At 44.5% G+C, this 20,516-nt stretch overlaps 1 protein-coding gene across 4 annotated transcripts in view; it reads left to right on the top strand.

The window, feature by feature from the left end:
* The window catches only part of YJU2B (YJU2 splicing factor homolog B), a 34,696-nt gene extending 15,148 nt beyond the window's left edge, over positions 1–19,548 (top strand). For all 4 annotated transcript variants that reach the window (XM_078771156.1, XM_078771157.1, XM_068110605.2 and 1 more), the window contains 7 exons: positions 8,602–8,684; positions 9,359–9,414; positions 10,946–11,006; positions 11,139–11,281; positions 11,574–11,746; positions 11,944–12,082; positions 18,562–19,548. In XM_078771156.1, coding sequence (XP_078627282.1) covers positions 8,602–8,684; positions 9,359–9,414; positions 10,946–11,006; positions 11,139–11,281; positions 11,574–11,746; positions 11,944–12,082; positions 18,562–19,127 — 1,221 coding nt within the window. In that variant the 3' untranslated portion in view covers positions 19,128–19,548. The remainder of the gene's footprint in view (positions 1–8,601; positions 8,685–9,358; positions 9,415–10,945; positions 11,007–11,138; positions 11,282–11,573; positions 11,747–11,943; positions 12,083–18,561) is intronic.
* Positions 19,549–20,516: the final 968 nt, after the last annotated feature.

Below are 20,516 nucleotides of genomic sequence, written 5' to 3'. Positions count from 1 at the left end.
GGGATAGAAAAGATCAATGTTTTGGATGGGGGAAGATAAGAGATGGTGGTGAACAGCTGTTTTAAAGACCTGGAGGGTGGAGTGGGATTGAAGAGAGTGAGGGAGTTTGTTCCAGAGGTGGGAGAAAAGAGGAATGAAGGAGTGAAGGTGAGCAGAGAGTCTTGATTTTGGCAGTTTAACCATAAGAGGGTTGCAGGCAGATCTTGTGCGACCTGTAGGAATATTTGCTGGACAGAGCCCAGAGAGAGCTGGGGGGTCAAGGCCAGAGAGGAGTCGGTAGAAGACGGAAAGACCACCAACCTGCCTGCGGTGAGTGAGTGAGTGAGAGGCCCTTGGAGTTAGCTTCATCACGGGAGATTCCAATGATTCTGAATGCTTTGGTTTCAACAGCGTGAAGACGAGCTAGGTGTGAGGCAGGTGCACCAGCCCAGAGGGGAGAGCAGTATTCCATTGAGCTGCGGATGAAAGCCTTGTATGTGGTGAGGAGCTCAGGTGTGCCAAGGAAGGACTTCGCACGACGGAGGATGCCCAGTCGGCGACTGGCTTTGGAGGCCAGATTTGAAATGTGGTTTTCCCAGGAAAGATCATGGCAGATAGTGAGACCCAAAAGCTTGAGTGACAGAACTTATTGGAGAGGATTATTCAGAAAGTGGATGGGAGGGTTGTCCAGTCGGTCTTTTCGGAGAGACATCGTAAGAGTGTGAGATTTGTCAGGATTGAAAGACATGTTCCACTTGTATGCCCAGTCTGTGATTTTGTCCAGGTCTGCAGAGAGTGAGGAGGCTGCAGAGAGTGAGGAGGCTGCAGACTGCCGATCTGAGGGATGAAGAATGGAGCGACAGAGAGTAGAGTCATCAGCAAAGAGATAGAGAGGATTTTCAAGAGAGTCAGAGAGATCATTGATACAACAACAACAACATGCATTTTAAAGGCCATTTTCCCTGCTAGAGCAGGGGTTAGCCTTGCGGTCCCCATGACAATCTTCTCCATTTTGCCGTATTTTCTGCATCTCTCCTTGTTAACCCCCTTGCCCGCATTTCTTCTTCCACCATCTTTAGCCAAGTCTTTCTCGGTCTTCCCCGTCTTCTACTTCCTTCTATATTCATTTCTATCACTCTTCTCAACCAGTCATTTTCATCCTTCCTCAACACATGACCAAACCATCTCAACCTGTTCCTTTTCACAGCATCAATCACAGGCTCTATTCCCATCATCTTTCGCAATTCATCATTTGTCTTCCTCTCTCTCAACGATACTCCGCACATCCGTCGAACCATTCGCATTTCCACCCTTTCCAACCTTCGTTGCTGCTCTACGTTCATTACCCATGTCTCGCTCCCATAAATCATAACACTTCTCACACATGCAGCATACACCTTTCCCTTCAGCTTCAACGACACTCCCCTCATCATCAGCACGCCACTCAGTTCCCGAAACTTCTTCCATGCACATCTCACTCGAGCAACCGTTGCCGAGTCTGATCCACCTTCTCCATTCAGCATGTCTCCGAGGTAGCAAAATGTTTTCACACCTTCCAGCTTCACGCCGTCTCCAAGATCCAACTCAACATTTCCTCCATCTGCAGCTCCCTCTGTGCACACCTTACATTTGAATGTAGCTGCCACACTGGTTAATGACCCTCTCAGACCACTACATTTTTGATGAACCCACTCAGCGCACATTGTACACTGAATGGAGTTCACTCCGACACCCTTCCTACACACAGCACAGGGCCACTTCCCAGTTCTTTCCACCTCACCACATGCTTTACCACTTGCCATCACCTTCGTCTTTCCGATATTCACCTTCAGACCTTTTGTCTCCATACATTCCTTCCACGTGTTCATCTTTTCCTTCAGTCCATCCATACTTTCCGCAATCAACACCAGATCATCTGCATACAACAACTCCCACGGTAAACCCTCCTTTACGTTCTGAGCCAGCACCTCCATCACAGCTACAAATAGTAGTGGACTTAGTACCGACCCCTGATGCACTCCCACCTTCACCTCAAACTCACCACTGTTCCCGTCCTTCGTCCTTACAGCTGTGCGCGCTCTTTTGTACATTGCCATCACTACTCTGATCAACCATTCCTCCACTCCTAACTTCCTCAATGCCCATGTCAATACTTTGCGTGGAATCCGATCGAATGCTTTCTCCAGATCAACAAACCCAAGAAACAACTTCTTCCTCTTCTCCATGTACTTCTCCTGCAACTGCCTCACAATGAAAAGCGCGTCTGTCGTTCCTCTTCCTGGCATAAATCCAAACTGCATTTCGTCGATCTTCACTTTCTTCCTTATCCTCCTCTCCAACACCCTTTCCAATACCTTCATTCCATGCTCCAATAACTTTATCGCTCGGTACGAGCCACACTCCAGAGGGTCACCTTTCCCCTTGTATAGAGGGACGAGGGTACTCAGTTCCCAAGCCACTGGAATGCGGCCTTTCACCACCAGATTACAGATCTCTGTCATTCTCTTCACACCCCAACTTCCTGCTGCCTTCAACATATCTCCCACAACTCCCGTCGGCCCTCCCGCTTTTCTACCCTTCATTGCTTTTATCGCTTCCTCAACTTCCTTCTCAGTTATCTTCTCTGCCGGTCCTAAAACTGGGTTACTCTCTATGTTGCCATCCCATTCATTTTCTGTATTCAACAGCATTTCCATATATCTTTTCCATCTTCCTTTAATTCCATCTGGGTCGACAACGATTTGTCCCACTTCATCCTTCAAGCAGCTCACCCCCATCACATCACACCTCTCTTTCGCTATCTGCTTTGCAATCCTGAATACTGCTTTCTGACCCTCTTCCGAATCCAAGCGTTCTCCGAACATTTTCCTACATGCCTCCTGCGCCTTTGCTACCTCTTTCTTTGCAGCCTTCCTGGCTGCCTTATAACTTTCATGCTCTGCTGTTTCTGCTCCCGTACCCTTCGCCTTCTGCCACTCCTTGAACTTCTTCCTCTTCTCGTCAATCCTCTTTCCAACTTCATCATCCCACCACCATGTTTCCGAGTCCCTCGGTGGTCCTTTTGTCCATCCACATACCTCACCAACGGCTCCCAACAGACAAGCTTTCATTGACATCCAACTACTTTCAAGCTCAACCACATCATCCTCGACCCTACTCAGCCTCTCTTTTAATGCCTCCCTTACTGTCACCTCTTTCAACCTCCACACCTTCATTCTCGGTTGGTACTTCACCCGCCGAGCTCTCCTCGCACCTTTCACCCTTACGTCGCAGACAACCAAGTGGTGCTGTGAAACAGCCTCCTCCCCCGGGATCACCTTTGTGTCTCGGAGGTGCCCCCTATCTCGCCTACGCACCATCAGGTAGTCAACGGTTGTCGTCGACCCACCTGACGTGTATGTAACAAGCTTATTATCCTCTTTCTGGAACTGAGTATTACAAATCAACAAATCAGCTCCATCAGCAAACTCCAAAATCCTTTCACCTTCTCCATTTCTCACACCATATCCGTAACCCCCATGAACTCCGTCAAAACCATCCATACTCCTTCCCACATGTCCATTTAGGTCTCCTCCTACCACAACAACTTCCTCATCTTTCACGTTTTCCATCAGCTTCTCTATCGCACACCAGAACTTGTCCTTCTCTTCATCGCTCCGACCAACCTGCGGAGCATATCCCGAGATGACGTTCACCAAGAGCTTTCCAATCATCATTTTCACCATCATCAACCTATCACTCACTCTAGTCACACTCACCACACTGTCTAGAAACTCCTCAGAAAACAGGACACCAACACCATTCACGCCCTCCAGGCACCCTTGCCACACAAACTTGTATTTCTGTCCCTGCCTACCCTTCACCATTCTCACACCACTTCCCTTCCATCTCGTCTCTTGCACACAACATATGTCCACTCTTCTTCTGACCAATACTTCCACCACTTCTCCGGATCTCCCTGTCATTGTCCCTACATTCCATGTCCCAAACCTCAGAAACCGATCTCCACTTCGGGCTGTACCCTGCCCACATGTAGTTGTAATTGTCATGGTTCTCTTTTTGAGGCAATGTTTTTTTTTTATGGCCGGATGCCCTTCCTGACGCCAACCCTCTTAGTCGCCTCCTACGACACGCAGGGATACGGCGTACCTATTCTTATCCAGGGTATACACTGGGAAACGTTTAAAACATGGAAATCCTGGGGGGGGGGGTGGGGGGGGGGATCACCGCTGCGGTTTGAACATATTGAAATAAATATTTAAACAAAACCATGAAAACAATCTGGGAAAAGTCTCTAAGTGAGAACGTGGATTTGAGAAAGCAGGAGCAGAGGTGGAAGAAAAACGAGATATGGGGGGCGGGGCACAAGTCGAGACGAGGAGGCCGCACGAGACACCAGGCCGCACGGGGCGCGGACAAAGAAACGACTAATTACACACAAATTTGCAACAACTACAAAACCAAAACCAAATAGAAACACAATAACACATGTACAACAAAATATGCAGCGGAAATTTGACAAAGAAACGAACGGGAAAACACTCAAACTTTGATGCCGTGGAGAGATCAAAGCAAGCCCCGCCGCTCAAGGGACCGGAAGCCTCAATTCTCATTGAAAGAAAGAACTCCCTCTCTCAGGAGATCATTGATGAAGACCAGAAAAAGCACAGGGCCCAGAACACTGCCTTGGGGAACTCCAGCCTGAACAGGAAGAGGAGATGAGAGAAACCCATTCAGGGCCACACGTTGACTACGACTAGAGAGGAAGTCCGCCAGCCATGCGTGGAGATTTCCATGGATACCAAAAGAGGAGAGTTTGGTGAGCAGAGCGGGGTGCCAGACCGTATCAAAGGCACGTGATATGTCAAGGGAGACAGCTCTAATTTCCTGTTTGGCATTGAGGACCTCCATCCATTGTTGAGAAAGCAGAAGCAGCATGTCCAGAGTAGTGTGACCAGGTCTGAAACCAAATTGATGATCAGAGATCAAGCCATAGGAGAAGAGGAAAGATTTCATATCTGAAGCAATGATGTATTCCATGACTTTGCTGATAATTGGGAGAAGGCTGATTGGTCTGTAGTTGCTCGGATCTGTTTTTGCACCTTTTTTGTGCAAAGCGGTGATGTTGGCAGATTTCCAAGCAGATGGCAGATGACCTTGAGCAAAAGAGAGGGTGAAGAGAACAGAGAGAGGGAGTGAAAGAGCGGAAGAACAGGATTTTAGGACCCGTGGGCTGATGCCGTCAGGTCCAGTTGCAGAATCAGAGTCGAGGGTTGACAGAAACTTTCCACCTTGTCAGGAGGAAAGGACACAGAGTCTAGGAGCAGCTGGATACGACTGGGTACGGTGGGTACAGAGAGGGATGGGTTTGGGACACAAGATTTAGAGGCAAACACAGAGTTGAGGCATTCAGCTTTTTCATGTGCGGAATCAGCCGTGTGGCCGTTTGAGGTAAGGGAGGGGATGGAGGGGGAACAAACACCAGAAACTGATTTGACCAGACGCCACCAGGATTTGGAAGAGGGAGACAGATAAGAGAGTTCTGTCCTGAGAACGGAGAGATATTGTTTCCTGGCTCTCCTGAGGGTGGACACACACTTGTTTCGGGCTTTGTGAAAGGAAATGAGATTTCCTTCCGTTGGATTTGCTTTCCAGGAGACGAAAGCAAGTTGTTTCTGGGCAATAGCCTCACCACAAGATTCCGTGTACCATGGACGGGAGGAAGGGTATGACAACTGAAGACGAGATGGGATAAATCTGTGCATGAGAGAGAGCAATTTACTTTGGAAGAATTCCCAGGATGAGTTGATGTCAGAGGCGGTAGAGATGGGAGACCAGTCCAGATGATTGATGGCTGCTTGAAGACCGTGCCAGTTGGCCTGAGTGAAATGCCAGACTCGTCGACGCTGAGGAGGCTCTCTGAGAATGGTCAGAGAGATGTCCACTTTAACAAGCACATGATCAGATGAGCCGATTGGAGCAGAAGAAGAGCAGCAGACATTTTCAGGGAAGTTTGCCATAACCAAGTCCAGAAGAGAAGATGCTCCGTTGACTGAGATCCGGGTCGGGAAATTGACAGATTGTGTCAGTCCCAGTGAGTCACAGAAATCCTTTGCTGAAGAGCCATGGCTGGTGAGAGAGGAACCCACACCCAGCCAACTGGCATGGTGACAATTGAAATCACCACATATGAGGAAGAGAGAGTTGGGATGGGTAGATAGAAGTTGGTCCATATTATCAGACAGCGAGATGTAGATGGAGTCATCACTGTTTGGTGGACGGTACAACACACATATGAACAAAAGGTGGGAGCGAAGGGGAAGCCGTAGCCAAAGGTATTCCTGGGGGTGAGGTGGAGAGAGGGCAGTGCAGGGCGAGTGAGGAAGAGAGTTTTTGATAAAGATAGCAACCCCACCTCCAGGACGAGGCTCAGGTCTATCATACCGGAGGAGGGAGTAACCTGGGAGAGATACCAAGGAATCAGAGACATCATGAAGGAGGAAAGTTTCTGTTAAGCAGATCACGTCTGGTTTATCAGAAGCAACCTGTATGGAGAGATCAGTCAAGTTTGAGCGAAGGCCCCGGATGTTTGAGGTCCATACTGTTAATGAAGAGGAAGGGGGAGCATCGGATACAGAACAGGGGGGGGGGAGCGGTCGGGTAAGATGTGGAAGAGGAGGAAGAGGTAGGGCTGGGAAGCCTTTGAGCTAGGAAGCTGAAATTTCGGCACAATAGTGAGCAAGACCTTTGTCAAAAACGGTATTTTTTTGTTTTTTAATTAATCAATTAATTGAGGAGTTATTTAATTATTAGCGATTAATTAAGTACTTATTTATTTAATCAAATTTCCTTTCTCTTCTGACCATTAACTCAGCCACCTTTTGAGTTAAGAAGCTGATATTTGGACATGCCAATGACCAGGTGATTTGGCTGCAAAGGCTATTTTTGGTTTATTAATTAATCAATTAATCGATTGCCAGACAATCGATTAATGACCGATTAATGACCGAATGACCGATAATGACGATTAATGATTAATGAATGATTAATTATTTGATTAATGACCAAAAAAAAATTTTTTTTTTACTTGCAGATTCTGATGAAATGGTGGTGGTTCATGTGTTCTCTGACCGAATTCATTAATAATTTAATTTTTTTATGATTATTATTTATTTATTTTCATTATTAATCATTTATTTATCTTCTTTGTCATTTGGCCAATATCTCCGGCACCTTTTGAGCTCAGAAGCTAATATTTGGACATGAGTGACCTCGTGATATGGCTATCAAGGATATTTTTGATTTATTGATTAATCAATTAATCAATGAATCGATTAATTATTTAATTATTCGATTAATTACTAAAAAAACAAAAAAACATCCCAGTTACAGATTCTGATGAAATGGTGGTGGTTTATGTGTTCTATGACCGAATTGATTGATAATTTAATTTTTTAATGATTATTATTTATTTATTTTCATTATTAATCATTTATTTATTTTCTTTCTCATTTGGCCAATATCTCAGGCACCTTTTGAGCTGGGAAGCTAATATTTGGACATGACAGTGACCGAGTGATGTGGCTATCAAGGATATTTTTGATTTATTGATTAATCATTTAATCGATTAATTATTTATTGGTGAATCAATTAATTATTTAATTTTTTATTACTGACTTATTTAATTAAATTTCTAAAAGATACATCTTCGGATGAAGCACGAGTGGTTTAGTTATTGCTATTAGCCAATTGATTAAGAAAATAATTTGTGATAATCTTTTATTGATTTTAATTCTACAATTAATCAGTCAATTAGCGTACACCTCTCCCTCCCAATGCAGCCTCTATGAGGTGCACTGCGGTACCCGGCGCCCCGGCAATGCCGCGCTGTAGGATATTTAATTATTTGGCATGGGGGCGGTGTACTTTGAATGTATCTGTACTTGTTTTTGTTTTTTTTTAAGTTTGAGGATCATGGTAGAGCTGGACAATGGAAGATGATAAGTCACTGCACAAACAGTGGCACAGAAGGTCACAGATGTACAATTATAGAATACTAGCCGTGCCTACCCATTGCTGAAGCCTTTAATCACGAGACATTATGTTGCCCTTCACAAACATGTTGCATGTCTATCTGAGAGTCTCAATGAGGATGTAAATTGAAGTGAAACACAAAAAAGGATATTTTATAACACGCTGTTGTTGTTGTTGCTGATCCTGTCGCCATGACTGTGGTTGCTGTTGCTGTTGCTTTTGTGATCCTTCCATGTCCATCATGCTTTATTATAAAGGGTTCCTGTTGTCGTACCTTTGGAACCGCGAGATTAAAGCTCCAGGTCAAGCTTCTTCCTCTTCCCTCCTTAAAAGGAGGCCTTTTAAAACAGACATTTTTATTATTAAACAAAAACTAATTTTTGTTCCAAGTAAATTAATTATTAGATTTCCAACGGTACCATTTTTTTTATTGCTCTACAACAGCAGGAACCCTTTATAATAAAGCGTGATGGAAGAACGCTTCTCCTTTTAGTAATAGTATGTGGAGATGGGCAAAACACAGCATGTAAGTGACAGTTTACTGAGTATAGCATTATAATGTTTTTTTTCCAACCCCTACCTTCTCAGCATGGATCTCTCAATGGCTACCATAAGACTCATGCCCTCCGTGAGCGAGCACGCAAGCTCTCGCAGGGCATTCTCATCATCCGGTGAGTTTTTTTTTGTTGTTGTTTATTTGTTTTACAGCGACATTGGTGCACTTTTATATGAATTCCTGCAGGACGCACAAGATCTGCCAGTAATCCTCTTCTGGAGAAACTGCCAAAATCAAGACTCTCTTCTCACCTTCACTCTTTCAATCCTCTTTTTTCCTGCCTCTGGAACAAACTCCCCACACTTTCTTCAATCCCTCTCCTCCCTCCAAGTCTTCAAAACAGCTGTTCACCAACATCTCTTATCTTCCCCCATCCAAAACCTTTATCTTTTCTACCCCAGTTAATACACCCCAAATCCACATCTTTCAATCTCCGACTTCAATTCCTTGTAGTGTCAATTTGTTTTATACCGTGTACCCCTTCCCTCCCTCCCCCTTCCCCTCCCCCACCCTCAGTCCTCTCCCTCCCACAGATCTACCGATGTCCCTGTTCTCTACTGTTGTGCTTGTGTGCTTCCCTCTCTCTCCCCATCTTGTCTCCCCTTCCCTTTATTGTTTTATGTGTCCATTTATGTTTTTTGTGTTTTATTTCATTGTTTTATTTTTGTTTTTTTGAGATTTCACCAAACAGTCATTTGAGCAACTACATTTTATACATGACACATTTGTATTTTGAACTAACCGTTCAAGAGATTGTGAGTGACTGTCTGTTGCTTCTGTTACCTGCAGATTTGAGATGCCATATAACATCTGGTGTGAAGGTTGTGGCAAACACATTGGCATGGGTGAGCTGCTCTGGAAGACTATTGATGCTTTCTTGCACCTGGCATTATATCATGTCATGTCATCATATAAAGCTCCCAAGGGGTAACAGAAGCTACCTGATCATCTCAGTAACAATAAAGCCCTTAATTGAACAACCATGAAAATATGCCAAAAAATATTTACAGGACATTAACAAGCCTTGAAAATGGACTTTTCACCAAAATCGTTCTTCCTTATGTTGCTGGAGTTTGTCCTACTACTTTCGCCTGAAGTTATAAAATATCGGTCTGTGTATTAAATTTTTATTGATTCTTCTTCCTCGCACTCTTCCTCTTCTAATCTTACTCATCTTATCACTTCATCTTATCACTTGTTTAATGTTCGGGCTACCCCTCCTATTATTATTCTTACCACACACCTTGGTTCTTACCCTGCCCCAATTCGTTCTCACCCCACCCCCTTGGTTTTCATCCCCATCTCCTTGTTATCAGGCCTCCACTTATTATTACCTACCAGGAGGACCTGCTCCCTACAGGAGTGGCCAGGAGGTTAAAGTTATTATCCTTATTCAAATGTATAATTCAAAGTACCTCTCACTGCGTAATTCAAAACACCTCACTGCACTGGAAAATGTGGGGACAGGAATACTGGACAGCAAAGGGTGGGACTTGTAATACCCTCTCCCACCTGGAGGGGGCGCTACACGATACACATTCACATAGCAAATTTGCATCGTGCCCCTGCCCTCCCCCCACGACACCCCTCTGCCCCCCCCCCCTTCCCCCCACCCCCCCCCCACCCCCCCCAGACCACGAGCAAAGATAAAGACACGATTCACAAATTGGGGTCATGCTGATCCTATGTAACAAGTCTGGATGTTTTCAGCCCAGAACTGTAGAAAGAGTAGTGAGACGAACAAACAAACGGAAATACACAAACAAAGACTGGTCCATGAATTGTAGTAAGGACCCCCTTATCACCTGTCCCCTTGTTACCCTTCCTCGTATTTTTAGTAATATCCCTGTTAAGATCTGAACGAGCCATAAATTTAGTGCAGTGCCATCATGAGGTATTAAACTGTGTGTATTGTCTACTCGCACTCACTTGTCAATTGGCTTTTAAATCCATTGGATGTACTCGGTTTTAAAGGTCACCTAAATTCAATATGCCATTTGAAAGAACTACCGATGGAGGTAGTGTAGTGTTGTTTGGGCTCTGATTCTTCTTTTCTAGGCACAAGCATCTATCTTTTGAAGAGTTGGCTTTTGGCCTGGTACATTTTCCAACTTCCATATTCCTTGTCTACTGTCACTACAATAGGGTGGGGGTTAAAATTGCCTCCATCTTTGTGTCGTTGCCTTTTATGCTTTTCGGGATGAAAGTGTTGGTTAACATGTTGCTGCGTTCATGTACCATTGAAAGAATTTTGTAGTCCTCGCACACTTCTGCCTCTTCTGCCTACCAGTGTCAATTCTCATTCGCTTATAATACCCTCCATGTGCTGTATCATATGTGACTTTTGCTCTTCCTAATAAGGATGATATTTGTCAGGTGTGCGCTACAATGCAGAGAAGACAAAGGTCGGAAAGTACTACACAACTCCAATTCACAGGTGTTTTATGGGGAAACTCTTGTGGCAGAATTACGCAGCATCTTGTAAGGGTTCATTGGGTCAATTAATGAGAATCCTACAATGTGAATGAAACGATAGTTCAGCACATTGTAATTTTTTACTTTTTTCCAGGTTTCGGATGAAATGCCACCTTTGTGACAATTACATTGAGATCCAGACGGATCCAGCTAACTGTGACTATGTTATTGTGAGCGGTGCACGACGAAAAGAAGAGCGATGGGACATGAAGGACAATGAGCAGATCCTGACAACAGGTGGGTTCAAGGCAAAAAGGAAGGATGTGTGTTTTGTGCAAGGATTTGTTTCTATTAAAATTTATCGTTAATTTGATATTTTTCACAAGAAAACATGCAAATAAGATGTAACGACACATGTTCAGAAAAGTGAAGATCTGGGAAGCTTTCAAAAATGGAGAGGGTTTAATATCTATGGTTTGAGGCACCAAGCTTCATCCTTCTTTGGCAAATATGCTCACTGTATTTCGCATTGGCAACATGACATGCTTTGATCTTGTGTGATTTCCTTGCTTCCACTTCCCTGTAATAGCAAGAGAAGACAAAGAGAAATTGGAAACGGACGCCATGTTTCGTCTTGAACACGGCGTGAAGGACAAGGAGAAGTTAACGCGTGCTGTTCCAGGACTAGCAGATATCCAAACCTTGCAGGAGGTTTGGCGCGATGACTTTCAACTGAACAGCAAATTGCGTCGGCGTTTCCGGGTACGTGCTGAAAACAAACAAGGGGAGGGGATCATGGGTATGTAATCTCAATTCTGTTTACTTATCAAATTACTACACTGAAATTCCTCACCATCATATTCCACTACCTTTCTTCCTTCTTACACAAATAATGTTATTCCTCCCTCCCAACCCACTCAATCTCCCTCATTCCTCGACCACGTGATAACTGTGTCCAGGAGGAGAAGCGAGTGCTGCGAGAAACAAAGGATCGCGATGACGAATTCTGCAAACGCACATCCCTTTCCATTCCTCTAGTAGCCGAGACCTCAGAAGATAGCCGCCTGGCCTCGCTCCTGAAACTGCATGCCCCCATTTGTGTGTAGAAGTTTATCCTATCCCTCACCATCTACACACTTTAGTCATTTAATTCAACATGTTTTGTTTTTACACAAAAGGTCATATAAAAGTTGTTTTTTTGGGGGTTTTTTTAGCTCATAGAAAAACCTGTTAAAGGTTTTATAGAGCTCTGGAAAGGACATACTAGTAAATGCTATTTTCAAATCAAAGTAGTTATTGTTGGTACTCAGGATGCAATGATGAAGCCATTATAAGTGAACCTGCAATTGCACTCGTGCAAACACAATCTCAGCATCACTCGCCCTAACCTGCTATGAGTAAAACACGAGTCTGATAACCACAAATGAGTAATAATACGATAGATAAGGAGCCAGCAATTAGGGTAAGATATCAACACACAATCACTTCCGGTCCCTCGAGCGACGGGGCTTGCTTCGATCTCTCCACGGCATCAAAGTTTGAGTGTTTTCCCGTTCGTTTCTTTGTCAAATTTCCGCTGCGTATTTTGTTGTGTATGTGTTATTGTGTGTTTCTATTTGGTTTTGGTTTTGTAGTTTTGCAAATTTGTGTGTAATTAGTCGTTTCTTTGTTCGCGCCTCGTGCGCCTCGTGCGGCCTGGTGTCTCGTGCGGCCTCCTCGTCTCGACTTGTGCCCCGCCCCCTATATCTCGTTTTTCTTTCACCTCTGCTCCTGCTTTCTCAAATCCACGTTCTCACTTAGAGACTTTTCCCAGATTGTTTTTCATGGTTTTGTTTAAATATTATTTAAATATGTTTAAACCGCAGCCGTGATGCTGACACCCCCCCCCCCCCCCCCCCACCCCCCAGAATTTCCATGTTTTAAACGTTTCCCAGTGTGTACCCTGGATAAGAATAGGTACGCCGTATCCCTGCGTGTCGTAAGAGGCGACTAAGAGGGTTGGCGTCAGGAAGGGCATCCGGCCATAAAAACATTGCCTCAAAAAGAGAACCATGACAATTACAACTACATGTGGGCAGGGTACAGCCCGAAGTGGAGATCGGTTTCTGAGGTTTGGGACATGGAATGTAGGGACAATGACAGGGAGATCAGGAGAAGTGGTGGAAGTATTGGTCAGAAGAAGAGTGGACATATGTTGTGTGCAAGAGACAAGATGGAAGGGAAGTGGTGTGAGAATGGTGAAGGGTAGGCAGGGACAGAAATACAAGTTTGTGTGGCAAGGGTGCCTGGAGGGCGTGAATGGTGTTGGTGTCCTGTTTTCTGAGGAGTTTGTAGACAGTGTGGTGAGTGTGACTAGAGTGAGTGATAGGTTGATGATGGTGAAAATGATGATTGGAAAGCTCTTGGTGAATGTCATCTCGGGATATGCTCCGCAGGTTGGTCGAAGCGATGAAGAGAAGGACAAGTTCTGGTGTGCGATAGAGAAGCTGATGGAAAACGTGAAAGATGAGGAAGTTGTTGTGGTAGGAGGAGACCTAAATGGACATGTGGGAAGGAGTATGGATGGTTTTGACGGAGTTCATGGGGGTTACGGATATGGTGTGAGAAATGGAGAAGGTGAAAGGATTTTGGAGTTTGCTGATGGAGCTGATTTGTTGATTTGTAATACTCAGTTCCAGAAAGAGGATAATAAGCTTGTTACATACACGTCAGGTGGGTCGACGACAACCGTTGACGACCTGATGGTGCGTAGGCGAGATAGGGGGCACCTCCGGGACACAAAGGTGATCCCGGAGGAGGAGACTGTTTCACAGCACCACTTGGTTGTCTGCGACGTAAGGGTGAAAGGTGCGAGGAGAGCTCGGCGGGTGAAGTACCAACTGAGAATGAAGGTGTGGAGGTTGAAAGAGGTGACAGTAAGGGAGGCATTAAAAGAGAGGCTGAGTAGGGTCGAGGATGATGTGGTTGAGCTTGAAAGTGGTTGGATGTCAATGAAAGCTAGTCTGTTGGGAGCCATTGGTGAGGTATGTGGATGGACAAAAGGACCACCGAGGCACTCGGAAACATGGTGGTGGGATGATGAAGTTGGAAAGAGGATTGACGAGAAGAGGAAGAAGTTCAAGGAGTGGCAGAAGGCGAAGGGTATGGGAGCAGAAACAGCAGAGCATGAAAGTTATAAGGCAGCCAGGAAGGCTGCAAAGAAAGAGGTAGCAAAGGCGCAGGAGGCATGTAGGAAAATGTTCGGAGAACGCTTGGATTCGGAAGAGGGTCAGAAAGCAGTATTCAGGATTGCAAAGCAGATAGCGAAAGAGAGGTGTGATGTGATGGGGGTGAGTTGCTTGAAGGATGAAGTGGGACAAATCGTTGTCGACCCAGATGGAATTAAAGGAAGATGGAAAAGATATATGGAAATGCTGTTGAATACAGAGAATGAATGGGATGGCAACATAGAGAGTAACCCAGTTTTAGGACCGGCAGAGAAGATAACTGAGAAGGAAGTTGAGGAAGCGATAAAAGCAATGAAGGGTAGAAAAGCGGGAGGGCCGACGGGAGTTGTGGGAGATATTTTGAAGGCAGCAGGAAGTTGGGGTGTGAAGAGAATGACAGAGATCTGTAATCTGGTGGTGAAAGAAGGCCACATTCCAGTGGATTGGGAACTGAGTACCCTCGTCCCTCTATACAAGGGGAAAGGTGACCCTCTGGAGTGTGGCTCGTACCGAGCGATAAAGTTATTGGAGCATGGAATGAAGGTATTGGAAAGGGTGTTGGAGAGGAGGATAAGGAAGAAAGTGAAGATCGATGAAATGCAGTTTGGATTCATGCCAGGAAGAGGAACGACAGACGCGCTTTTCATTGTGAGGCAGTTGCAGGAGAAGTACATGGAGAAGAGGAAGAAGTTGTTTCTTGGGTTTGTTGATCTGGAGAAAGCATTCGATCGCGTTCCACGCAAAGTATTGACATGGGCATTGAGGAAGTTAGGAGTGGAGGAATGGTTGATCAGAGTAGTGATGGCAATGTACAAAAGAGCGCGCACAGCTGTAAGGACGAAGGACGGGAACAGTGGTGAGTTTGAGGTGAAGGTGGGAGTGCATCAGGGGTCGGTACTAAGTCCACTACTATTTGTAGCTGTGATGGAGGTGCTGGCTCAGAACGTAAAGGAGGGTTTACCGTGGGAGTTGTTGTATGCAGATGATCTGGTGTTTATTGCGGAAAGTATGGATGGACTGAAGGAAAAGATGAACACGTGGAAGGAATGTATGGAGACAAAAGGTCTGAAGGTGAAGATCGGAAAGACGAAGGTGATGGCAAGTGGTAAAGCATGTGGTGTGGTGGAAAGAACTGGGAAGTGGCCCTGTGCTGTGTGTAGGAAGGGTGTCGGTGTGAACTCCATTCAGTGTACAATGTGCGCTGAGTGGGTTCATCAAAAATGTAGTGGTCTGAGAGGGTCCTTAACCAGTGTGGCAGCTACATTCAAATGTAAGGTGTGCACAGAGGGAGCTGCAGATGGAGGAAATGTTGAGTTGGATCTTGGAGACGGCGTGAAGCTGGAAGGTGTGAAAACATTTTGCTACCTCGGAGACATGCTGAATGGAGAAGGTGGATCAGACTCGGCAACTGTTGCTCGAGTGAGATGTGCATGGAAGAAGTTTCGGGAATTGAGTGGCGTGCTGATGATGAGGGGAGTGTCATTGAAGCTGAAGGGAAAGGTGTATGCTGCATGTGTGAGAAGTGTTATGATTTATGGGAGCGAGACATGGGTAATGAGCGTAGAGCAGCAACGAAGGTTGGAAAGGGTGGAAATGCGAATGGTTCGACGGATGTGCGAAGTATCGTTGAGAGAGAGGAAGACAAATGATGAATTGCGAAAGATGATGGGAATAGAGCCTGTGATTGATGCTGTGAAGAGGAACAGGTTGAGATGGTTTGGTCATGTGTTGAGGAAGGATGAAAGTGACTGGTTGAGAAGAGTGATGGAAATGAATGTAGAAGGAAGTAGAAGACGGGGAAGACCGAGAAAGACTTGGCTAAAGATGGTGGAAGAAGAAATGCAGGCAAGGGGGTTAACAAGGAGAGATGCAGAAAATAGGGCAAAATGGAGAAGATTGTCATGGGGACCGCAAGGCTAACCCCCGCTCTAGCAGGGAAAATGGCCTTTTAAAATGCATGTTGTTGTTGTATCAACACACAATCTCTTAATCTTTCAAAAGATACCGAGGGATATTTGGCCACAAATGGAGTGGAGCAGCCAGCTTAATGGTCTCTGTGATAGGGAAGTGTACATTGCGATGCAATTACCTGCCTGCATAGCACCTGAAAGATAATCACCCTGCACATGCGAAACCAAAAGACGGGCTAAGAAATTGGTTCACATTGTCTGTCTGTATGTATATCAACGTCATTTTATGATCAAGGAACAATTTCAATTGAATGTTATAGACTGAGAGCTGGTCAGAGTTTAATCGCAAACTCACACCCAAAAGCTTTGATGCTCTTGATCGTGTTACATTACCTTGACATCCAATGAAACCCATTTCTTGAGTTCCGCATTTCCAGCATTTGGAAATGGCAGACCCTTAAAAAGACCCTTTAAACTTTTTTTGGAAATATTTGCGCCCGGGGCTGATTATTATTTTATGACATCTTTTTTGGATACTGAATAGAAAACACACGTAAGAAATGAAAATCATCGGCATTTGCATATAAGAGGAATCCTTATAAGGGTCCACGAAGAGTCTTGGTCAGAAATTTGTGCCTGAGAATATTTTGTTGTTGTTGTTACAAACTGCTCTAGTCTAATGGTATCAAACAAAAATGCAACATTAAAATTTCTGACATGGCTCTTTTGGATAAGAAGGCCCCTTACGCTTGAAGGGGTCAAAAGGGTCTCGGAAAAACTTTATCAAAATGCTGAGCCCGAGCAAATTTCCACTTTGAATACATCAAAAAGATATATGTGAATATAATGATTTGGTGGGTAAGAAGCTTTCATGTTGGTAATTTGCATATAAGAATGACCCATAGAAGGGTTCAAAAAGGGGTCTTGTTAATCAGAAATTCGTGCCCAATAATTTTTTTGATGCAAACTACTCAATTCTTTTGCTATGAAACAAAAATGCAGTTTAAAAAACTTTTTGATCTGGCACTTTCGAATAAGTGACATCATAAAGGACAAAGCAACAGGCATGAATAATTTATATAGCATGTTAAATAAGGTGGTGTAAAAGATGCTGCATCATCGGTTGTAAACTTCCAGAATTATTTTTTATCTGACCTTAACCCCTTAGTCAACCGGTCAGGGTGCCGGCTTGGGATCCTAGGATCGTGGGTTTGAATCCCGGTCGATCGTTGAATTAACGCCAGGGGGGTTGATTCAGCCTGTCATCCTTCTGAGGTCGGCAAATTGAGTACCAGTTCACTGGTAATTCCCTGTGTGTCGCAAGAGGTGACTAACAGGGTTGGCGGCAGGAAGAGCATCTGGCCGTAAAACATTGCTTCAAAAAGGGGACCACGGTGCCCGAAAAAGGCCAACCCCTGCTCTGCGGGGGGAAATGGCCTCTGAAAGTGGTTCTTAACAATCTTCATTTTATTTCAATTGCATTATACACTGAACACAGTAGAACACAAATCACCTTTTTGGCATTTTCAAAAACCTTCCGTTTATCAGTACTTTGACAAAATATAACGACATTTTACATTATCTCGACCAATCAAATTTGCTGCTTGTTTCTCAAGAAGATTGTGCAGTGTAAGGTGTTCAATGAACTCTCGACTTTATAATCGAATCGTATCCCTGACTAAATCGAAGTTAAATAAGCCACCTCTCCTAAATCTATGTTTAAAAAACAAAACATAATAGTCTTTATCACGAGTCATCGCAAACCTACATGAATGTTCTTCGAGAATGCTGCCTATCATCACCTCGTGCTTTATCCCGTATGCACCCCTGCTCTCTTCTTCTCTCTTTGACTCTCCCATCCTCTCTTCACAATCCCTGTCCATTTTCTTTTCACTGCTCATCCACTCATGTGTGATGTCTTTCTCTTCCTGTTCCATTTTAATTATCTGTCGGTCTGTAAACCTCCTGGCCTCTAAGCTGTCCAGCCCGGGTTTGAATCCCGACCCAGCTATAAATTGTCATCCTGGTGTTTCACAGGCAGGGTGATTCATCAATGTGTGTGCCATCCCTCGGATGGCCGTTAAACCGGCGTCCCGTCTGCCGGCCTTCGTTAGGGGATGTTAAATATTCCATGGTGTCCTTCGTGAAGAGTAAGCGAGTTATGGTGGGTACCCTGAACAAATTACAAATTCGTTCCCTAACCACCAGAGGGTACTGCATCCGCAGCACAGCTGCGCCATCAGCCAATGATGCTACTCCGCAACCTTATGCTGCATATGAACGAAGAAGAAGCAACTTTAAACATCTTTTTCATTGTTGATTTGTATAACAATTTCAGTAATTTTTCTTTGACAATTTTTCATTTTCAATCCCTTCAACTGATTCAGGTTGACATTTAAGAGAATGGTGGTTTTTTTTTTACTTACTTTTTATTCTTTTTCCCTTTTCCATTTTTCCACAGCATGCAGAGACCAACAGAAACAGAAGCGACGTGCGATTGCTGAGCGCCCATGGTTCGACAATCAGGGGGTCAAAAAATCTCATGTTTTGCTCGGTCGAATTAATCGTCACCGACCAGCAACTCCAAAGGATGCAGAAAAACCTAGCACCAGGCTCTGCGTCACACATAAAACGAATGTCACACCAAAATGGGAATCCAAATCTATTACCAACCCCACTGTTGGCTTCAACAGCTGCGAAGACTGCAACCTACAGTTATCCGAGCATCAATCGCCAAATTCAGTATCCACCATCGATGTGGATAGGAGTTTAAACAACGATTGTGTGGAAAGTTCAGCAATTCCCACTTTTCCTCTCATTGGAAGACAGTGTAAGCTTACAGAGAAACAGACAGTTCAATATTCCCCCCCTAATGCAGCAACGTGCTCTACATTTTCCGGTACTGGTTCCCCACGTGACGACAGTGGTACTATCACCGTGCCGTTGGAAAGATCTTTAAGTCTGTATCCATCTGCCACTCTTGTCGCTGACTACAACACTTCCTCAGAAGATGGATTATCAGAATAATTCATGTTCTCCTTCGAAACTGTACTTCATCCTACAGTTGTGTACCTAACTGAGTGCAAACACATCGTATATTTGTGACGACGCTTTGCAAGAACTTGAAGCGTTCTATTAGACTCGGTCCACAGTATTAATTCCAACTTTAAATGTGGAGCCTGCTCTTGTAGCTCATTTGGTGATGAGATGATCACCTCATTGTTGTATAACACTGAACAAAGAAGTGTTTTGCAGATGGTGTGTGTAAGTGTACATGTTTTTGATTTTCGGCACAAAAAAAAATATATGCTGCATTTATTAAAAGATTGTCGAGTAGAGTCTCATTATATAATGAACAGATAGATTCTGTGTATGGGTTGTTATGTTGAAAATTAATCTTATCAGAACTCTGAACGCTCTCCCCAAAATAAATAAAGGATGTCCCAAATGTTTGGAGTACATGTAACATACTCAAAACACACCTGGTCACAAGTGTGCCTCACTGACCAGGTCCTCAGTCGAGGTCCTCAGCATCATCCCGTTTCGGCCCTTCAACCTCGATACGGTCAGCTAAGGTGGGCCAGCAGGGGCACATACACCTCCACATGCAGCAACTACACCTGGATGCGTACATACCCCCACCCCCAGCTAGTGCAAACACAGACTACAGCAACAAAATCGCCTCCACTTCCAGAATCCACAGCACCAAACAAGTAAACATGGTGGAACACTCAAACACCCACCTTTATACCCTTCACCACTCACCAACAAAACACACCACCTCATTCACACATACACACACACACACACACACACCAACCAACCACCTACCCTTACAACACACCGCTCAACATACAAAAACACACACATGCAAAAACACACTCACTCACTCACATACACAAAATATGAAATAATTATTGTAAAAAAAAAAAAAACATACACACAACCAACCAACCACCTACCAACATGCACCACTCATGCAAAAACACATTTATGCAAAACCACACCCACTCATGACCCACTCCTGCAACACACCCACCCACACACACACACCATTCATACATCTCCATTTCTCTTCCGTAACCTCAACCTACACTGTTTGACATGCCTCCATAAACTTCCTCCATATCCAAAGTGAGCCTCTCAAGGCAACCTGAGCCACCTTGTCACACATCCTCCTTCTTTCTGTCCCACACACTCCCAGCCGAGCAAGAAATGCAGAAAAGGAATTGCCAATATACTGTTACGTGGTCCTCCCGGTGACTACCTGGTCTCGGTGACCCCCGGACCGTGAGAGGAACTCCGCCAGAAAGATTTATTATGTATGCGCTTTCGTAACGCAATCAATATGAATTCCAACCAAGAAAAAAACCCCACACCAAGGATCCGGAATAATCAATGATATATTCCCCGAGC

Source organism: Myxine glutinosa, chromosome 1 (genome assembly GCF_964187855.1).
Source record: "Myxine glutinosa chromosome 1, kmMyxGlut1.1, whole genome shotgun sequence".
Lineage (NCBI taxonomy): Eukaryota > Metazoa > Chordata > Myxini > Myxiniformes > Myxinidae > Myxine > Myxine glutinosa.
The sequence above is the reverse complement of the archived record's forward strand: the minus strand, read 5'-3'. Positions and strand labels throughout refer to the sequence as shown.